This window comes from Bos indicus, chromosome 7 (genome assembly GCF_029378745.1).
Source record: "Bos indicus isolate NIAB-ARS_2022 breed Sahiwal x Tharparkar chromosome 7, NIAB-ARS_B.indTharparkar_mat_pri_1.0, whole genome shotgun sequence".
NCBI lineage: Eukaryota > Metazoa > Chordata > Mammalia > Artiodactyla > Bovidae > Bos > Bos indicus.
The window spans coordinates 49,079,201-49,101,724 of record NC_091766.1 but is presented as its reverse complement, the minus strand read 5'-3'; the positions used below and the strand labels follow the sequence as shown (position 1 = coordinate 49,101,724).

At 36.6% G+C, this 22,524-nt stretch overlaps 2 protein-coding genes across 12 annotated transcripts in view; one reads left to right on the top strand and one right to left on the bottom strand.

Annotated features, from left to right (window-relative positions):
* Positions 1 to 3,753, top strand: part of FAM13B (family with sequence similarity 13 member B) — a 95,449-nt gene extending 91,696 nt beyond the window's left edge. For all 11 annotated transcript variants that reach the window (XM_070793640.1, XM_070793638.1, XM_070793639.1 and 8 more), the window contains one exon: positions 1,387 to 3,753. In XM_070793640.1, the coding sequence (XP_070649741.1) occupies positions 1,387 to 1,510 (124 nt within the window). In that variant the 3' untranslated portion in view covers positions 1,511 to 3,753. The remainder of the gene's footprint in view (positions 1 to 1,386) is intronic.
* Positions 3,754 to 4,596: 843 nt separating this feature from the next.
* PKD2L2 (polycystin 2 like 2, transient receptor potential cation channel) overlaps positions 4,597 to 22,524 on the bottom strand; it is a 42,400-nt gene continuing 24,472 nt past the window's right edge. The window contains exons 8-13 of the mRNA XM_019964974.2: positions 15,037 to 15,157; positions 13,906 to 14,007; positions 12,244 to 12,308; positions 11,567 to 11,621; positions 5,580 to 5,692; positions 4,597 to 5,143 (exon numbers count right to left, since the gene is read on the bottom strand). Coding sequence (XP_019820533.2) covers positions 5,047 to 5,143; positions 5,580 to 5,692; positions 11,567 to 11,621; positions 12,244 to 12,308; positions 13,906 to 14,007; positions 15,037 to 15,157 — 553 coding nt within the window. The 3' untranslated portion in view covers positions 4,597 to 5,046. The remainder of the gene's footprint in view (positions 5,144 to 5,579; positions 5,693 to 11,566; positions 11,622 to 12,243; positions 12,309 to 13,905; positions 14,008 to 15,036; positions 15,158 to 22,524) is intronic.

Sequence of the window (22,524 nt, the reverse complement as noted above, 5' to 3'; positions counted from 1 at the left end):
TGTGGTCCAGAAATATTAAATGGAATGTTCTAGAAATGAACAATTCGTAAAGTGTAAATCATGTACTGTTTTGAGTAGTGTGATGAAATCTTGTGCTGGCCCACCCAAGACGTGAATCATCCTTTTGATCAGCATATCCTGCCCCTTAGTCCTCAGTATCCATTTCGTTTATCAGATTAGCCAACACAGTATCTCAGTTCTTGTATTCAGTTAATCCTTATTTAACTTAATGTGTCCTAAAGCACAAGAGTAGATGTGTTAGCAATTCGGATATGCCAAAGAGAAGCCATAGAGTACTTCAAGTGAAAAGAGGGAAAGAAAAGTGAAAAGAGGGGTGAAGATACGGAAAGAAAAAGAAAATTCTTAACTCAGTCAAGGAAAAAAAAAATCATATGCTGAGGTTGCTAAGAACTATAGTAAGAACATCTATCCATGAAATTGTGAAGAAGGAAAAATAAATTCGTACTAATTTTGCTATCATACCTCAGACTGTAAAAGTTATGGCCCAATGCATGATAAATGTTTAGTTATTAATAATATGAAAAAGGCTTTAAATTTGTACAATAAGATGTTTGAGAGAGACCACATTCGCATAACTTTTATTAGAGTGTATTGTTATAGTTATTCTGTTTTATTATTAGTTATTGTTAATCTCTTACTGTGTCTTAATTTATAAATTAAAATTTATTATAGGTATGAATGTAAAGTATATATAGGATTTGGTTTCAGGCATCCACGGGGGTCTTGGAATGTATTCCCATGAATAAGAGGAAACTACCATATTAGAGAGTCTTCTTTGTAGGGTGGCATATATGGTTAAAAAAAAATCTCAAGTGCATTTTCCAAGTGCTTTCTAATTCTTTGTCTTATTGGGAAAAAAACCTTTGCTTATAATTAGTATAATTCAATGTTTTACCTGATTATTAAACTGAATTGCATTGGATCCCTAATATAAAGTGAGAAAGACGACTTTTTTGCTGCCAGTAAGATGTTTTACATCTTAATTCACTGAAGCCAGAAACGACTCACTGTAATTCTCTAGAACTTACAATACACTTACAGACCTGACAGAGTCTAGCAATGCATGTCTTATTAAAATATTTGATTATGTTATAACCTCCAATTATCATTGATACTGATAATATCCATTAATGTATCAACACATTATATCCAAACACATTAATGGATATTATCAGTATCAATGATCAGAATTCGAAGTGTTTTAGGACTATTCTGTTGGGTTGAAGGGAAATAGTCCAATAATCTTTTCTTCTTGCAGAGCAGTTTTTTATTTGAGCTTATATTGGGTAATATTCTGCCTCACATTATGACAGCTTGTGGGATTTTATTTTCCAGATGATCTCTAAGTTTTATTTTCTCCCCTAGGAATGCCCAGAAAGAGGATCGTGTTCCAGTGCTTGAGGAGTACAGGGAGTACAAGAAAATTAAAGCCAAGCTTAGGCTTCTTGAAGTTCTTATCAGCAAACAAGATTCTTCAAAATCCATATAAAATATGGTCCTTGAAAACATCATAAAATCAGTTGTATTCCCTGAAGCTATCATCGTGTGTACTTGGCTGGTTCTTAAGTTCATTCTGTCAGGCACTCAAGAGAGTTTCATTTTATACTTGCTGGTGGTGCCACTAGAGAAATGATGGGAGGGTAAGTAGACCTTATCTAGGGAGTGCGATGTTCCATATTAACCACAGACTGTCCTCTCTACCTTTAGCAAACATCCACTTTTCTTCATTGTTTTGTACTGCAGATACATCGTGTTATTAAAAGACTAATATTTTATCTTTTCAACTTTAAGAACTTTGAAGATAGAAGCTTTTTGTTATTACCAACTTTATTATTTTGTTTCTCATTACTCAAGAAAATTGAGAGGAAAATCTTCACATTGAATTCTTCTTCGGTTGCCTTTTTCTTACAGAATGACTGAAAATTTGAAAGAAAAGCCTATAAATGTGCACATATGCAACTATGTTCTATGTTTTCTTAAAAAACCAAAATCAACTGAAATTTCAAGTCCTACAGTGGAACATATTTCTGTTAAATGCCCAAAGTGACGCTTTCTCATCCATAGTATGTTAGCAAAATTTTGCAGTTCAGTGGTCACACAGCTCCTGGATGAAGATAACAATGGCTAGACCAAAAAGTGACCTTGCTTATTAGTGTAGTGAAAATACACACCACACATCACACACAGAACTGAATTATATCACATGCTGCCTTTGGGACTTAAGTTACTCTTTGTTTCCTCAGTTGCAGTTTATCAGTTGGTGATGATGTGATTTGTCTGGATTAGATCCTTCATTTTTTTCCCCCTACCCACCTCCAGATAATGTGAGAAAATAGCCTTGTCAGCATGTAGGAACTGATGGTGCTCAGATTTGTGTGTTCAATCAAATGGGCTTAAATTGGCAAAAGAATCATTATGCCTGAAGTGACTCTCTTCTTAACAAGGGCTATACCACTGCATTTTTTCTTGTACCTTTGTGGGGAGGGTTGCATCTTTTTTTTTTTTAAATTAGCAAAATCCATAAAGAAAACATCCTCTAAAGGGATTTGCTCAGTCACATGCTATTTAAAGCACCTGGCTATGTGATTATTGTGGTATGCCCCTTGTCATACACTCTAAGCATATCTTTTTTTCTTTGGGTTTGCATGGCTTTTCTTCAGGTTCTTTCCTGATATAATTCTCTAATTAATTTCACACAACAGTGACTTTATTTGTGCTAACAATGTAATAGTCATTAACAGCATATTCTGATCAGGCTTGATCTAAGTGTTAATTTTTTTCCTGGTGCTTTTTTGGATTGATGTGTGTCTCACTTTGTGCCCATGTTTTGCATGCAATGACTCATGCATGGTTTTCTTAACTAGCTAATATTCGTAATTTGTTTCATACAAACACAGACTTTTGCAACATCCTTTAATAAGGTGAGGGAAGCATGAACCTCAGACTCCTGGCACTATTACATAGCACATGAAGTAGCTTGATAATAAGTAGCATTTCTAGTACTTCACATTTCACCTGTGTGTGCAATGCATTTTTTGGGGGGAGGGAATGTTCCTTGGTAGTGAACACGTTGGGGAATAAAGCACTAAATCCAGCCCTTTTCATGTGGTTTCCTTTTGATACAGCTTGGTTATTCATAATGTACACCTAGAATCGTGAAATTGAAAATACCAAAAGATGTTATCACTTTGATTTTGAATTCATCATGCAGTGTGCATTTAGTTAATGTTTTTTAGTCTCCACACAGGAGTATATCCAAACATCTTATTTAATGTGCACTGTGTATTGTTTTATATGAATGTTTTATTTTATATACCACATGCAAAAATGTCCATATGCACTATTTAAATGTTTTAAATAATATATTCCTTCTTTATAATGCTAAATCTATATTAGTACCATATTTTTATAAGTCATTGGCCTGACTGGTTTCATTTTAGAATTAACAGCTGCTTCATGATGTTGGTTATTCACTGTTAGTGTTTGGCTGTGAGTAGAATAGATAAAAAGTAGCATAGCAGCACGCATGCTGTGTGACAGTACTGTGTGTCATAGTTCAGCAGTAAGTGGTAGAATTAGGCGGTTTGTGATAATTTTACTTTGGTACAAGTAAAAACTGTATATCTATATACAAATAATATATAGATATATATGACTGTAAGTATCATTGCATTGCTGTGTCTGGCACCTCATTGTATAGACTTTTGTAATAAAAGAACTTTAATGTTCTAAGTCTCTGTAAATGTTTTTTGTTTTTTTCACTAGATGTTAAAAAAGAAAAAAATAGAAACCTCAGGTATTCCCTTGCCTTAATGTTCTTAGGCTCTGTTTGAATGACCCCAACCAGAAACCGTGTGGAGAGACTGCAGGGTTACTAAACCACGTGACTGACTATAGCTCTAGGGAGTGGTAAGACAAAGAAGAGCCATGTTGTTGATTCTCTTTGGAAATCTAGGGAGAAGATGCAGAGAGAATAGTCTTCATTTCTTGTTGCAGTCAGTTATCTTATTAAGAAAATTTGAAATACAGTGTTTAAGAGAAGAGCTTGGTTTGAGGAAGGTGAGTATATTTAATTCCTTGGAGTTTCACAGTCCAGGGACTGTTGAGCACAACGTGGGAGTCTATGGTCAAACAGTGTTGCTTAGGTTAAGAGAACATGTGGCTCTTCTAGGAGGGCTTAGGTAACCTCTATTAGAAAAGTTTCCTTGCAGTTTCCCAATGCCAGCCATTCACAATTTCCCAACCATCCAAACAGTGCTTTTGCAGCACCTTTATTTATACTTTCCAAACATGACTTGCATTTTTATAACCCTAAAGCTCCTGCTTTGCTCTTTTCTTTTCTTTTTCAAGGATATTTTGCTTTATAAAGTAATTGATGAAGCACTTTTGAGAAATTTCAAATGTGTTACTTTAGACTGTCTAGATGAATTTGTCATTTGAAGATATTAGTGAAATTTCTGTAGGTGGTTGGGATGTTTGTTCTGCACTTTGCCTTTTTCCAGGAGACTTCCAGCTAGGAAGAATGGAGGTGAGATTATTTTACCTGGGGTCTTATATATTGGTTTTTTAGGATTCTAAACGTTTATTGGCCCATGAAGTTAGAACATGGTGTGTGATGAGAATACCAGCAGTTCTTATACTCTGTGTAACACTGTGAAAAGTGTCTTTACTTACTAAACCATTTACTTAGAGACCTGCCCCAAGAACTAAAAGCAATATTATTTTATACTTTGCATTTTCATTCCTAGAATTTAATAATAAATCTCATTATAAAAGTCTTTACCTGTACCTGTGTGTATGTATTGTGGAGGCATATTGTAATGTGCATAGATTGTATATTGTGTCCCATTCCTAGAAATAATTTGATGATTATCTCATTGACCCTGATGATAGTTTGATGGTGGCTGGTTTTGTGCTTTTAAAATGTACCCGAAATGGGGACAAATTTAGGAACTGACTCAGTTCAGGAATAAATTGTGAGAAATGCGCCATGATTGTACCACAGATTCTCACCTCCACTTTTTTTCAGTATTGTAGAGCTGAAACCTTCCTCATCACTCGGTTTAGTTTTAAACTGACATAGTGTAATTCTTTCTCCAGCTCCACAGCATATAAAAAGAGGCTAGAGGATAATTTAGAAGGAGATAGAGAATGAGTCAGTAACATTTTTGTACCTAAGGAGACAGTAGATTATTAGTGCCTATTGTGAAATACTTTGGGAGGATAGTATTTTAAGGTCCCAAAACATGCCTAGTATGGTCAGTTACAGATCTAATATTCTAAAGCTGTGTGGAGCACAGTATTTGCTATGCATGTCAAGTATAAATGGCATTTCCTGTTATTTAGATATGTTAAGGACAAAAGCAATTGGTCTTCCTCTCACCTTCCATTTAAATAAATGGAGTCTTATGCTTTCTATGTTACTTTAAAATTGGGTAAAACTGGGGAAAAATGTGGCGTCTTAATAGAATAAGATTCTGGGTTCAGGAAAATTATGGGATGTCCCCAGTCCTCATATCGTGATATTCCATAGTACCCTGGTTAGAACAAATGCTTACTCTCGGAATTCTTGTTGAGTGACAGTCTGGTAGTCATCTTGAATTTCTGTAGAATAATACTTTTTCTCAAGCCTCTCTTTCCATTTTTTCATCTGCTCTGCACTTTGAATCTCCTGTAAAGTTAGAGGAAAAGCATGTGCTGCAACCTTTATATTTTTCTCTATTTCAGGCCTATGGCACATAAGCATCACAGGGTTGAGAATCTTAAACTTTACTCTCCAGGGCTGTGATTTTTGAGCTGCTCTGGCTTTTTTTGCCCTGCCTGGTTTTGAGGTTTATGCATAAGCAGAGTCACCAAGAGAACTTGGTGTTAAAACTGGTTAGCAGGGTTAGGGGTTTTTAAAATTATGAATATTGGCTTATTCCCATTCCACTTCCTGGTGAAATATACATCCTTCAAATCCTTCAAAAAACCCATCTCAACCATCAGTTTTCTATGAAGCTTTCCTTGACATTCATAGATAAATAATACATTTCCTCATAGAGCAGCAACTAGGTGGGGGCATTTGCACAAGCTCCTAGGTTCTAGTCACTCCACCTCTTCCCTGTAGGTGATAACTGCTTAGAATTGTTTGTGGATTAATTGGGCGTTCCACAATGGTTCTTGCAGTTCTTTCATGCTCAGAAATGAATTCTGTGATGTAACCCCTCTTTTTGAACTACGTAACATGTTTCTGTTTTTCGGACTGGACCCTAACTGATGACTGGTTGGTAACTGAGAAGGTCTAAAGAAACAGACCCTTGTAGATTGTGTACCTCCACCAAGGGACACAGTTGACTTGAGTTTTAGATCACCACCCGGCTATTTGGGATTCCTCAGGCTACTGAATGAGCAGGCAAAGAAGTCACTGAGGTGACTCATCCCAGTTACCAAGGAGAAATTGGTGTTGCTACAAAATGAGCTGAGAGGGCTGTGTTTGGAAGCCAGGGAATTCTTTGAGCAGTGCCTCTTAATACTTCCATGTCTAAAAATAAACTCGTTTAGTTTACACATTGAGTTCTTAAGGAATTGTGATCCGAGTTGAAAAGATCTTAATGTCATCCAGAGGTGGCCACAGTTACTCTTGGTACTTTGCTTCTCCCCTTCTGGGGAAAAAATAAGAGTGCTTTCATTTGTATATAGGATAGTTCCATCTTATTAGATGGAAACTAGAAATATTGTCATTTTATGGAAGTTCAAGTGTGTACTAAATTGCCAAAGGGGTGAATTGGGCTGACCATTCATCTAATATCTCTCAACTGAAAATTTGCCCTCTTATACTCTTACATATGCTCTTTTATATGCTTTGATGCTGGGTCTCATGCTTTGCAAACCTCATTCCCCAGACTCTCTTGCTACCAGATTTATTAGGTTCTGCCTTATTGGATGATGGCAGGGAGAAGGTTCTTGTTTTCTATCAGCATTGCTTCTGCATGTGATAGTATGGTTATCTCCAGCAGTGTTTGGCTCCAGGCTGCAATGGTCCAGCTTCTTTTGGCTTCCCCAGAATTAGATTCATCACACTCCCTAAGAAGTATCAGGAGCAGTAGAGGTGGGGTGGAGGTGACCCCAGAGGCCTGAACAACAGCTCCAGGCCCCTTCTTAAGTGTCTTAGGTTCTGATAAACCCACCTTTTGTAACCTTAGCCCTGGGAGTGGTAGTATCCTTCTACAGTTATTATTTGTGAGTTGCTTCAGTGTTTTTTACTGTTTCTGTCTTCCAGTACCTGTGTAACCAATTCTCTGTAATTTTCTCTGTTTGAAATACATAGTATCATTTCCATTTTCCTGACTAGGTCCTCACTCATACATGTAGTATGTCATTTGGTAAGGTGTTTTTTGTTTTTAAGGAATGTTTTCAATTTTTCCTTATCTTGGTTTTTAAATGTTTAAAAATTAATCCCTGGGCATTTTTATTTTGTTGCTCTTATAGATTCTTCTATTATTTAATGAACTGATTGATGTTTGCATATATGACATGACGACTGTATTTATGTAAATTATTTTTTCCTACTACTTAATGATTTTGTCATAATTTTTCAGTTCATTGTATACCTGAAAAAGAGAATCATATCTCAAATAGAGGTAGTTTTTACTTTTTCCTTTTCAACTCTTGTACTCCTCGTGTAATTCTCCTGCTTAATTCTTCTGACTGATCCTTCTAATACATCTTTGTCTTGTCCTTGACATGTCCAGTGTTTCCCTGTTAGGTAAGGTGCTAGCTTTGGGGTGAGGTAAATTTGTTTTTATCATGTTAAGTAAGAGTCCGTTGATTCCTGTTTTGTTTTCCCGCTCAAAACTGATGTTGAATCTTATCAAATACCCAGCATCTATGGAAAATAATAATGTGATTTTCCTGTTTTGATTTATAAATAGAATGAATTATGTTACTTAGTTGATTATATAGTTTTAAATCATCTTTACATTCTTAGAATAAATCCTATCTGAGTCATATGGTATTCTGTTGGATTCTGTTTGCTAATACTTATCTAGGATTTTTGCTTTATGATATATGTGATATTTTTTTTTCTGTTTTGTTTTTTGAAGAATACAACCTTTACCAGTTCTTAGAATCACTATATAGTTGCTTTATAAAAATAGTTTAGAAGTTTTCAGTTTTCTCTTCACTCTGAACAAATCAAATAACTTGAAATTATTTATTCCTTAAAAATTTGGTAAAATTCCCTTGTGAAACCATCTGGGCCTGAATTACTTTATTTATTTATTTATTTTTAAATTTTATTTTATTTTTAAACTTTACAGTATTGTATTAGTTTTGCCAAATATCGAAATGAATCCGCCACAGGTATATGTGTGTTACTTTATGTGTGTTACTTTAGAAGTAGTTCTTTGATGACTTTATTTCTTCTATAGAATGGATTTAAAAGTCTCTTTTGGGCTCAGTTTTGATAAATTTTCAATTTATTGAGGTTTTCTCTATGGCCCAAAGTATCTATTTTCATGAGTGGATTTTTGAAAAACCAGGTATATCTTCTGAGAGTACACAGGTTAATACATAACTGTACAATCACTTTATTCATCACATACGTATCTTTAAATCCTTTCATTTTTTTTTTCTTGATCTATTCTCTACTTTTAGTGCATTCTTAAGTGTTTTCCATTTTCTTAAGTCTAGTAGTCTTTATGGAAGTTGATGCCATATTATTTGGTGCATAGATAATCATGACTATTAAAGTTGATCTTAGCCTTATAAAGTGCCCTTTGTCTCATTTAGAACTTTTGGTTTAGAATTCTACCTTGACTTATATTATGTTGTATCTGCTGATAATTTTGCTTGCCTTTTTACCTTGGCTCATGCTTTTATACTTAACTATTCTAAGTCACTTTGTTTTAGGTATATATTTTAGGCTATAACATAGAATTAGGTGTTGCTCTGTGATTCAATCTGAAAACATTTTCTTTTAAAGTAAATTAAGCTTATTTGTCTTTACTGATACATCAGATATATCTGGTCACAGTTATATTGTTTTAAGGTATATTTAAAATCTTACCATGTGATGTATCTTCAGTTTCGGTACTGCTTCCTTTTAGGAATGTATGTATTTTTGTTTTTGTGGTCATGTATCTTTTCATACATCCTAGGTCATCCCTTTCTTGTTTTGGTTCCCTCCACAAGAACCAAAGAAGTTCAACAAAAATTGGGTTGTAATTTCTTCCTCTTCATTTCTTTCCTCTCTACTTCCCAGATATATTTAATCATATTACCATATTTTGTTGTATCTAAGAGATGGAGTCTATCATAAAACCCATTACACCATTCTATGTGCTATTTAGGAAAAATATTGCCACCAGCTAAAATATGGCACGTTATCAATTATAAGGTACATCCTAATTTCAAAGATATTAAAATATGGAAAAATGTTTTAAAATTAATAAAACAATATCGTATTTACTACTATACTCTTAAATATGTAAAGCTTCTTCTTTTTGGTTATTAACTCTAAATGAGAATTCTTCAGCATTTTAGCTATTACATATGAAATAAGTAGTCAGCTTTTTCTGTGTTGTATCTTCTCCCTTCTTTTTCTAAAATATCTCAATCATCTCTTGTTTGGCTGAAGATGATCCTCACATAGAATCCTCAGGAATACAGTGGTTTTCCCCAAGTTTTTACATTTCAAAACTGTTGGAGCCTTTCTACTTGAAGCACAGCTTTGCTGGATATAAAAAAATCCTGGCTTACATTTTCTTTCCTTGCATATATTGTAGGTGTTTTGTTGATTTATGGTGCTGAATGATGTGCTAATCTAATTTTCTTAGATTTCTAAGTAAATCTAAGTTTACTTGGATAAGTCTCATGTTCATTTTAGGTATTTTTTCCCAGGTACACAGTAGATGTCTTTTAAAAGTTTATGTTGTCTTTTATTTCCGAAATGGCTTGCTGAATGATAGTTTTGTTTTTTAAAAGAATCTCAAACTTACAGAAAAGTTGTAAGAACAACACAAATACTTTTTATCCTTTGAAGTATTTAACGTTGCCAACACAAATGCCTTATTACCTCTGAATACTTGAGTGTGTATTTTCCTCATATAAGGACATTCTTCTTTAGGCACACAGTATAAGCATCAGAGTCAGAAAATTAATAGTGATGGATTATTACCATCTAAATCCTCAGTTCCCCATTCAAATTCCCCAGTTGTGCCAGTGATGGCCTTTATAGTAAAAGGATCCGGTCCAGGATTATGCACTGTGTTTACCTGTTTTTTAATCTCAGTCTGGTGTAGATCCTCAGCTTTACCTTGACTTTCATGACCTTGACACTTCTGAAGAAGATACGCCAGTATTTTCTAGAAATGTCCCTCAGTTTCTTTTATGTAGTGTTTTGTCATGTTATGCATCTCTGAAAATTTTGTAGAAGAGATTGTGTTTTCTCTCAGTGTTTTATCAGGTGGCATGTGATTTTAGTTTAGTTCTGGTACTGTTAATGGTACTGATTCCAGACTTCTCTACCCTAACATTATTCCTTTTCTTTTGGTACTAAGTATTTTGTGGAGAGGTATGGAAATGTACTGTTCTTCCTCAGACTTTTATTCATGTAAATATTTAGATCAGTGTGGACTCATGGAATCCTCTTTTATTCATTACAGTGCTTAAATAGTCCCAGACTTGGCCAGTGGGAGCCCCATCCACATTGACTTTTTGTGTCCTTTTATGAAATCTCCATCATTCTATGTGGAGTATATAGTACAAAGCACCTGTACTTTCCAGTCCTGGAATTAACTGTATTTCCAAGGAGCACTGGTTCCTTTTAGAGGAGCATGGTATTTGGAAACCCAAGGTCTGGACACTTGTGTCATCGCTACTAGGATGTCACTCTAGCTTTCTCAATGTACAGAACTAGAAGATACATTCACATATAGACAGACACTCCTGCGATTCTAATCCAACATAACGTTCATTTTAACCTTCAACCTTTCCATTTGTGCAATTCCATTGTCTGATAATGAGAACCCTCACTCTAGCAGTGTACATACTTATCTCTCAATCTTGCTGTTCTCTTTCTCAGTATATTGGAGAGTGGGAAGCATCCAGAAGTAGAGCAGTGTTCTATTTTTTCACTTGGGTGGTAGTGGTATGTGAAGATTTGCTTGATAATTATTTAGTAAACATATATATGTTGTCATTTGTTGAATAGATACGTTACAACTTTGAAACACAGCAAAAATCATTGAAGTGATTCATCACATTAATGATTATAAGAGAATGATTACATAATTATCTCAATAGAATATACTCATTAAACTCTGTGTGCTAATCCCACAGTGAAGGGTACAGCTATAGGATGAGGGTGTCTGGCAAAGAGCACCGATAAGGGAGAAGGAATATCTGGAATCCAAACAATTTGTCCTAAATAAAAAAGGATCTAGATCCTGGGAAAAATCTGGAGGTAGCAACTGCTGCTCTGAAGAAAGCAAATCATTCAGTTCTTAATAAGAACTTTTTCTAATAAAGCTATCACTTCTTTATGAAAAAATTAAAATCTTACTTTTTCATCAAAACCTTCTCTTCTGGCTTTTTCGGCCAAATCTTTGTTTTCCATACTGAGAATATGAAATAAAAAACAGAGGCATATGTTAGTAAAAAGGAAAATGACAGTATAAAATACTGCCAGATCTATATTAAGGGTGAATTACATTTCTGTTCTTTCTGATAACACTAATTATTTAGACAGTGTTGTCATTAATAAGTTCTCTAAAGTATCATATCTCTGGCTGTAAAAACATGTTTATATTATGTCCCACTTCCAGAGATCTGTATTTGGGAAGCATTTTGACACCAAAATGATGAAATAAATGTAAGTATATTCTTAAATATTTTGTGTAAAAATTTCTTTACTTCAGTAGCTAAAAACGTGTTAATGTGCATGTACTAAAATAATTTCTTACCTTTTTAAGAGGAACATTACTTTCCTATTAAAGGTGTTAAATCCTGTTGCTATCTGTTAAAGCTTTCTCTGAGTGGCATGGCATGCCTTATATTCATTTTAAATTAGTTTAGAGTTTCATGACACTCAGAAATTATGAGGTGCTACTGATGTCTTAACAACTTATTTAGAATCAGCACATCAAATGGTGGTTGATAATCAAAACCTTACTCTCACTGTAAGTTTCTAATATAGAGCTTTAAAGTGGTAAGTTAAAAATTGAAGAAAAGTCATCTTACCGTTTCTTGTCTTCATCTGTTTCAGGTTTTTTTAGTTTGAGTTTTTCAAGAGCATTGTTGTAACTCTGGGCATAATTTAAAATAGTTTAAAAGTTCATAAGAAATATATTCTGTAGTTTTAATTTTTGTCTAAGGTAAAAGAAAGAGGGAATGCTTGCCTTTAGGGGCTTGCTGCCCTAAGAAATGTAGAGGCAAAGACTATGGTTATCCTTCTTTCACCTTGTCACTACTTACAGTTTCTGCCTCTGGTGAAAAAGTTGGCATCACACTTGAATTTTGGGGAAAATCTTTTAAAAATACTATTGTTTATTGCATTGATGATATTAATACTTTAGTGCACATAACCAACATCATAATCAAGAGATAAAAGATAAAAACCCCACAGTTAAGCTCACTGAAATGAAGTGAAGTGAAGTGAAAGTCTCTCAATCATGTTTGACTCTTTGCCACCCCATGGACTATAGTCCATGGAATTCTCTAGGCCAGAATACTGGAGTGGATAGCCTTTCCCTTCTCCAGGGGATCTTCCCAACCCAGGGATTGAATCCAGGTCTCCCGCATTGCAGGTGGATTCTTTACCAGCTGAGCCACATGGGAATCTCATTGGGGAACATATTAATAGATTACTTTCACAGATAAGTTCTTGGACAGAGTTCTTAAGCGCCCCTGAACCCCACAGCTAATAGGACATTTTGAATGTGAAATGCTATGGTTAGAGCTGAGGATGTGCAGAGATAGAATGGTATACACATGACTCTGCTACAATTCATAATACATGTTGAGAGGAAAAGGAAGATTCCTCTCTGACAGGGAGAATAGAATGTCAGTGAGAGAGCAGAGGGAATATTCCTGCAATGTCAGGGAATGACATGAGCAGAGGCCCAGAGGACACAATGAGAGCAAGCATGTGCTCAAAATATTAGCTGGCGCATGCAGTGCTGTAAATGGAAGCATAGAAAGTAAAAATTGTATACTTAAATGATAATGAATAAAGATACATTGACACTTTGAGACTAGAGAAGTCCCTTGAATGTTTGAATAAAGAATTTGAACTTAATTTTGACAAGCCCAGGGAAACTTTGAAGAATTTTGAGCAGAGAAGTGATATGATCCAAACTGGGCTGGCAAGGAAAGAGGCTAGAACTGATAAGAAGATATTTCCATACAGAAAATAGCGCTTTGCATTTAGTGATCAATAGCTTTTTGATATACTTGAACTCTGAAATACTTTCTGGTCACATTTTTAAAGCCAGAGAACATTTCTCCTGGTAGTGAAACAGTACAAATATGAGTAACACTGCTGCTGCTGCGTCGCTTTAGTCGTGTCCAACTCTGTGCGACCCCATAGACGGCAGCCACCAGGCTTCTCGTCCCTGGGATTCTCCAGGCAAGAACACTGGAGTGGGTTGCCATTTCCTTCTCCAATGCATGAAAGTGAAAAGTGAAAGTGAAGTTGCTCAGTCGTGTCCAACTCCAGCGACGCCATGGACTGCAGCCTACCAGGCTCCTCCGTCCATGGGATTTTCCAGGCAAAAGTACTGGAGTGGGGTGCCATTGCCTTCCAAAGCAAAAACCCAAAACCCCTCCCTGCACTACCACTTGGGGTATCAACCAAACAAGATTGGCCTCAGAATTCTGATGAGGAGCATTTGATATACATACCTTTTTAATCATTTTACCAAGTTGAAAATCTGGCCTTCTGCCTATTGAATAGTCAGCTTTCACTTCAGAATAGGTATCATTAATTATTGCCAAGAACATGTTCTGAGGAGAAATAGTCAAATGAAGTATTTCAGTAAAAATTTAGTTTAAAAGTTAATGGCTTAGACAGGTGCTGGGATTTGTAAAATTAGATTTAAATTTTAAAAGTAACATGCTCAGTAAGAGAGATGGCTCTCAGACTATATATAAAAAATGTAGTGGAATGGGAAATATTTAGTGTGTGGATATGGGCAAGTATGTTTATGATAAATGGGAAAAACAATGTAAAATAGTGCATATAAACTGGTTAATATATAGAAATTTATTAATGTTAGATATCAGAAGAAAACTTAGAATAATATGTGTTCATAGGGTTTTTTTTTTTTTTCCTTTAAAATTCTGTAGAGTGTTTAAATGTACAGTTTTACTAGGGCTCTTAAAACTACCAGTGTGCAGATTAACACAGAATTGTGGAGAGAGTATTCTTAATCTCAAGCCCACCTCTCCACATTTCTCTGTGGCCCAGATCTGTTGCTTTGAGGACTCCTGCCCACCATCAGGGTATAACTGCTGTGCATGACCAAAAAAAAAAAGTTGTCATGGAGGACAGTAGCAGTGCTTTGAGTAGAAAAGCAAGTTCCTTGATTAAGAAGGCCAAATAGGTTTGTCCCCAGCACATGTGAGAGACTCATAAATTCTGGGGACTCATAAAAATGACAGAGGTGTGAGCTTTCAGCCATAAGGGCCAAAAGCTGTTGTGATGGGCAGAATATGAATGACCTGATTCATACTTACTGGTGTGAAATATCCCAGGCTGGAGAGACCTGGGACATTCAAGTTATATGTGTAAAAGATTTAGGAACTCTTGGCATACAGTAAACACTCAGATGGTAACTATTATGGTCACATTCTCCATTGGACAACTTAAAATCACTTAGACTTGCTGGATTACTAGAAATCTACACAGTTCTTAATAAATGTAAGTGTTCTGACAACTAAGGAGTGATACTGTAATTTCTTCTAAATTAGTAATTATGTTTTTTATTCTGAAAAATATAAGCAAAACAAGGGAGTATATTCGATCTTTCTTACCAGCAGGACAAAGAACACGAAAAAGATGAAAGTGATGAAGTAAATGGGTCCCAAGATACGATTGGCTTGCTGAATGCCAGCAAAATTAAAATCTCCAAGAACTATACGAAATTGCGTGAATCTTTTATGGGGATAAAGAAAAGCATTAGAAAATATTATATCTCTTCATACATACATGACAACTAATGGTTACTAATGTGTCTAGGAAAAATACCTAACTGCATAAATAGTATGTGCTTTCTGGCTTTAGTTTTGTTAGCATACAATTGGGTGTAGAAAATTCCCCTGAAGGCAAGACTTAATAGCTGAACAGATAGTTTAGGAAATGATGGGGCTTCAATTTATTTAACCAATGTGAACCCAGTGTTCACCTCCAAGATTTGAACCTTGAGATTCCTCCTTACCAGCTTGTCTTGACAGTTACCTCCTTAGCCATTCCTGTGCCCTTATAAAACTTAGGATACTTTGACCTTCCCCAAAAGTGACTTTCATCTTGGAAATAGACCCGAGAACCCTACAACTTCTTTTATCAATGATACGCTTAATTTCTGCTGCTCCTCTACTGAAGTGTAAGGATGCCAACAATTTATCACTTGTCGAGTCTCAAGCAAGTGCTGGTAATGATCCTCAAACATGACCCTGAGTTTTGTTTTATTTTCTCCAATAAATATAAAAACTTGGCTTTGATGTGAAATAGCATTGAAAATGTTATAAAGCTTCATTTTATAGATGGAAAAATTAAGAAATTAAGGCCTCAAATGAACAGTAGTAGGAGAGGTAGAATTAGGATTTCATAACCTGAAGTCTTATTTTCTCATCGTTAATTTGCAGTGGTATTGCCAGACATACCAGAGATACGTTAAAAATTATAAAAATGTAATATATATGTTAATATATATGTATTTTAAGGGGAAACCTGGAAAGGAGTTTTTACTAGTATGTAGACACTTTACTATCGTTTTTCCAGTAGTCATGTACAGATGCAAGAGTTGGACCATACAGAAGGCCAAAGGATTGATGCTTTCCAATTGTGGTAATGGAGAAGACTCTAGACAGTCCCTTGGACTGCAAGGAGATCAAACCAGTCAATCCTAAAGGAAATCAACCCTGAATATTCATTGGAAGGACTGAAGCTGAGGCTCCAATACTTTGGCCACCTAATGTGAAGAGCCAACTCATTAGAAAAGACGCTGATGCTGGGAAAGATTGAAGGCAGGAGGAGAAGGGACGACAGAGGGTGAGATATTTGGATGGCATCACTGACTCAGTGAACATGAGTTTGAGCAAACTTCAAGAGACAGTGAAAGACAGGGAAGCTTGGAGTGCTATAGTCCATGAGGTTCCAAAGAGTTGGACAAAACTTAGTGATTGAACAACAGACACTTTGCATGATTTTTTTCAGTCAAAGGACTGAAAAAGAATGTTTCTTGTTTTTTAAGCCAATCACATGAAGGGAACCATAGCACCGTGTACAATAAAGGAAGAAAATGTATTCAAAGAAATCAGCTATTTGGAGTCCTAGGACTCGAGTTTTCTGGAATTTCATCCTTGGTACCTGAGACCTGACTAAATCATATGTAAAGTATTTATCTAGTTTCTAATACTGAATTCAAATGCTTTTTACATATGACAGAGAAATGCTGAATTAGGAGACCAAAGTTTCTTAGCAAATCAAACTTTTTTCTCTCTGGCATAGGAGAATATGAGGTTTTATTTAAGTGTTTTTAATTTGATTTTTTAATGCTTAAGTTGTATTTAAGAAATGATAAGTATTTGATACTTTTTCAAATATGCCACTTTTTACACTATCCTGTTCTCTAAAGATATTTTCTGACTTGTGTTTTATTTCTCTAAATATATTACTATTACTATATTTGAAGTCTATGAGTTTGTTTCTGTTGTCTGTTGTATCTGTTAGTTCTTATGATTTTTTCCTCCTTTTATATGAGGTTATCTTTGACCATGAGCAGAAAATTATACTTGAAGGACTTGGGATGAAGATACTATTTCCAGAGAGATTTGTATATGTGTCTGCAGGTGTATATGGACATTCTAGCTTGGGGCTATCTTAAACCAAGTTCAAGATAATGAGCTTCCCTGGATAGGTGAAGCTCATTTAATCCCTGGGTGATTAAACCCCGACTTCAAGTCACTGAGGGATTTATTTTTAACTTGAGGCTGTAGCACTTCAGATCCCTGCTTTATGTGTGGCGAGGTTATCACACACTGCTCTTCTCCCCCTGCCCCACTTTCCAACACACACACAAAGGCTCTGGGTTTCTCTTCTGTCTCCTCCTTGAGAAGTAACTAGGGACACAATTTCTTAACTTTCTCCTGGATCAGCAAAAATGCCTTCACAATGGAGATTTTGGGGAAGATGGAGTAAGGAGCACTAGGAATCTGTCTCACCACCTTGACAACAGTCTCACTGGCACAATCTGATGTAACATTTGAAATGAACTCTGTAGAGTCTGTTGGCTTGCAACATCTAGGAAAGGACTGGACAATTTGAGTAAATTTAAACTTTTAGTTTGACAGCAGCTACCCACCTCCTAGGCTTCCCAGGTGACTCAGTGGTAGAGAATCCATCTCCCAATGCAGGAGACTCTGGTTTGATCCCTGAGTTGGGAAGATAACCCTCGGGGAAGAATTGGCAACCCACTCCATCATTCTTGCCAGAAAAATTCCATGGACAGAGGAGCCTGGTGTATAGCCACGGATTATAGTCCATGGGGTCGTAAAGAGTTGGACGTGACTGAGTGAGCATGTGTGCGCGTGCACGTGCACTTCCAATCCCTCAGCCCGTGGCAGGTGGCCCTGCGTGTATTCCTGGAGCAGCTTGTGCATGGCTTGTGGGAGCCAGGGTGGGCAAGAAGGATTGGATTGTCCAAACATCAGGGGTCTGTGTTCTGATTGCTGCTGCTGATGAGGCAGGTATCTCACTACATTGGTTGCAAGTCCCTCCCTCTCTGGCCGAAGCAATGTCCTTGGGATTTAGAGGCTCAATGCCCTTTCCTTCTTCATTTTTTTCTTTCTTCCCTTTGGGAACCAGACATTAAAGACTAGGACACTGAAAAAATAAACACAAAACCCCCTGCATATGTGGAGGAAATTAGAAAATCACTATGCATGCCCAAGGAATGGCACAGGTTCAGAAGAGATCTGAGAAGACCTTTTAAGTTTACACCTCAGGCTGATCCTCAGCATGGAGACAGTCAACAATGAAAAACCACAGCAGAAAACATAGCAGGCCCTGGGGAAGGGAAATCAACTGATTTCCAAAATTATCACATTGTTAGACTTAAATGTTTCAGTTCAGTTCAGTTCAGTCAGTCGTGTCTGACTCTTTGTGACCCCATGAGCAGCACGCCAGGCCTCCCTGCCCATCACCAACTACCGGAGTTCACTCAAACTCAGGTCCATTGAGTCGGTGATGCCATCCAGCCATCTCATCCTCTGTCGTCCCCTTCTCCTGCTGCCAATCCCTCCCAGCATCAGGGTCTTTTCCAATGAGTCAACTCTTCACATGAGGTGGCCAAAGTATTGGGAGTTTCAGCTTTAGCATCAATCCTTGCAATCAACACCCAGGACTGATCTCCTTTAGGATGGACTGGCTGGATCTCCTTGCAGTCCAAGGACTCTCAAAAGTCTTTTCCTATACCACAGTTCAAAAGCCAGAAGGAAAAACATAAATACAGTATACTAACGCATATATATGGAATTTAGAAAGATGGTAACAATAACCCTGTGTACGAGACAGCAAAAGAGACACTGATGTATAGAACAATCTTATGGACTCTGTGGGAGAGGGAGAGGGTGGGAAGATTTGGGAGAATGACATTGAAACATGTAAAATATCATGTAAGAAACGAGTTGCCAGTCCAGGTTCGATGCACGATACTGGATGCTTGGGGCTAGTGCACTGGGACGACCCAGAGGGATGGTATGGGGAGGGAGGAGGGAGGAGGGTTCAGGATGGGGAACACATGTATACCTGTGGCGGATTCATTTTGATATTTGGCAAAACTAATACAATTATGTAAAATTAAAAAAAAAAAAAAAAAAAAAGCATCAATTCTTCAGCACTCAGCTTTCTTCACAGTCCCAACTCTCACATCCATACACGACCACTAGAAAAACTGTAGCCTTGACTAGACAGACCTTTGTTGGCAAAGTAATATCTCTGCTTTTTAATATGCTATCTAGGTTGGTCATAACTTTCCTTCCAAGGAGTAAGCCTCTTTTAATTTCATGGCTGCAGTCACCCATCTGCAGTGATTCTGGCACCCAAAAAAATAAAGTGACAGTTTCCCCATCTATTTCCCACGAAGTGATGGGACCAGATGCCATGATCTTTGTTTTCTGAATGTTGAGCTTTAAGCCAACTTTTTCACTCTCCTCTTTGACTTTCATCAAGAGGCTTTTTAGTTCCTCTTCACTTTCTGCCATGAGGGTGGTGTCATCTGCATATCTGAAGTTATTGATATTTCTCCTGGCAGTCTTGATTCCAGCTTGTGCTTCTTCCAGCCCAGCGTTTCTCATGATGTACTCTGTATAAGATAAATAAGCAGGGTGACAATATACAGCCTTGACGTACTTTTCCTATTTGGAACCAATCTGTTGTTCCATGTTGCTTCCTGACCTGCATATAGGTTTCTCAAGAGGCAGGTCAAGTGGCCCATCTCTTTCAGAATTGTCCACAGTTTATTGTGATCCACACAGTCAAAAGCTTTGGCATAGTCAATAAGGCAGAAATAGATGTTTTTCTGGAACTCTCTTGCTTTTTCCATGATCCAGCGGATGTTGGCAATTTGATCTCTGGTTCCTCTGCCTTTTCTAAAACCAGCTTGAACATCTGGAAGTTCACGGTTCACATATTGCTGAAGCCTGGCTTGGAGAATTTTGAGAATTGTGCAGTAGTTTGAGCATTCTTTGGCATTGCCTTTCTTTGGGATTGGAATGAAAACTGACCTTTTCCAGTCCTGTGGCCATTGCTGAATTTTCCAAATTTGCTGGCATATTGAGTGCAGCACTTTGACAGTGTCGTCTTTCAGGATTTGAAATAGCTCATCTGGAATTCCATCCCCTCCACTAGCTTTGTTTGTAGTGATGCTTTCTAAGGCCCACTTGACTTCACATTCCAGGATGTCTGGCTCTAGGTGAGTGATCACACCATCGTGATTATCTGGTTTACAACAAAAAATGACAAGGCATACAAAGAAAGGAGAGTATGGCCTATTCAAAGGGAAAAAGTGAATCAACAAAAACTATCCCTGAGTGAGACCACATGGTAGACTCCTAGACCTAACCATTTTAAAGATTCTCAAAGAACTAAAACAAGTTGGAGAAAGTCAAGAAAACTAAGTATGAACAAAATGGAAATATCAGGAAAAAGAAAACCTCAAACCAAAAAGAAATTCTAGAGCTGCAAAGTACAATAACTGAAATGAAAATTCATTAGCAGGATTCAAAGGTAGATTTGCAGGCAGAAAAAAAAATTAGTGAATTTGAAGGTAGGGCCATTGAAATAACTGAGTCTGAGGAACAGAAAGAGAAGAGTTTACAGAAACAGTGAACAGGGCCTTAAGGGACTTAGGTGACATCATCAAGTGGGCCAACATATGCATAAGCATATGAAAATGCTCAGTATTGTAATTAGTAGAGAAATGCAAATCCAAGACACAATGAGATACTATACCTCACACCCATTAGGATGGCTACCATCAAAACAAAATAATTTTTGATAAGGCTGTGGAGAAAGTGAAACCTCTATGCACCGTTAGAAGAAATGTAAAATTCAGTGTCCACTGTGGACAACAGTATAGCAGTTCCTCAGAAAATTCAAAATTACCATATGATCCAAAATTCTACTTCTGGGTATATACCCAAAAGAATTCAAAGTAGGATCTCAAATCGATTTGTACACCATGTTCTCACCGTAACATTATTCAGAAGAATGAAAACATGGAAGCAGCTCAAGTGTCATTGACAGATTAATGGAAAGCAAAATGTGATGTGTGTGTAACACACAGTGGAATATTATTCAGCCTCAGAAAGGAAGGAAATCCTGACACATTCTACAACATTGTTGACGATATTATGCTAAGTGGAATAAATTAGAAATGGACAAATAGTGTATGATTCTATGAGAATTACCTCAAGTAATCAAAATGAGAGACAAAAAGTACACTAATGGTTGCAGGGGCTGGAGTAGGGGGAGAAATGGAGAATTCCTGTTTAATGAATATGAGAGTTTCAGTTTTGCAAGATAGATTTCTGGAGGTGAATGATGGTGATGATTGAACAATACGAATGTACTTCACTCTTAGAAATTGTTTTAAAAGTAGTTAAGATGGTAAATTTTATAACAGCTTAAAATCTTTATCAGCTTTAAAAAAGCCTTCAGGGAAGAATAGCTTTGGATGCTGGAGCTACTTCTCTGGGTTCTTGCTTTCTGATTTTGGACACTCATAAATTGTGAAGAGATTGATTTGAATAGCCTTGCACATCATTACCAAAAGCAGAAGTTCCCTCAATCCATTCTGAACCTTTCTGTCTGCTTAATTTGTGTCTTATACTTTCTTTCCTCCCATTATCCAAGGTAAGACACATTTCCAACCTGTAGATTATTACATTCATATTTAATGTCCAGTATTAATTAGTTTTATTACTACACTTAAGATCCTAGGAAGGGACCAAGAAGTTGTTGAAACTGCAAACATTGACTCAGGGTAAACTAGTTACACTTCTCATTTGTAGTTGGAAGGGACCTCTGGGAGAGATTTAGTTCAGCCCATTCATTTACAGACAAAGAAATTAAGATCTAGAAAAATTAAATAGCTAGTGGCAGACGTAGAAAGTAGAATTCTATCCTCTTTTTTAGTAAAGGATTATTTCAGAAAAAATGTTATTAAATTTCAAACAGTGGTACTTCAATTATTTACATGTGGATAATGAGATTTTCCCGACTAAATTCAGTTGCTCAGTCTTGTCTGACTCTTTGTGATCCCATGGAATGCACTAAAATTTACTCCCAATTGAGTAAAAGGACCATGGACAATTTGAGGAATTCTGAACTGAAGAAAGTAGTACAGTTTTTCTCAGAGCCCTATGTTACCATGGACTACAAATTTCCAAGAGTGATGGGAAATTTCTTAAACTTTCTTAAATATTAAACTATTTCCCCCAGAAAATCTTAGTCTAGATTGTACAGAACACATTTTTGAGACCTGATATTTTAGACCAGCAGAGCCCAAAGTATTTGGCACCAGGGACTGGTTTCGTGCAAGACAATTCTTCCATGGACTGCAGAAGCAGGGGTGGCTTCAGGAGGATTTAAGCACCTGGCATTTATTGTGCATTTTTTTTCTATTATTACATTAGCTCCATCAGATCAGAGGTTGGGGACCCCTGTGTTAGACAATCTCTCTCTCTCTCTCTCTCTCACACACACACACACACATATAATTATTTTTATACAGACAACTT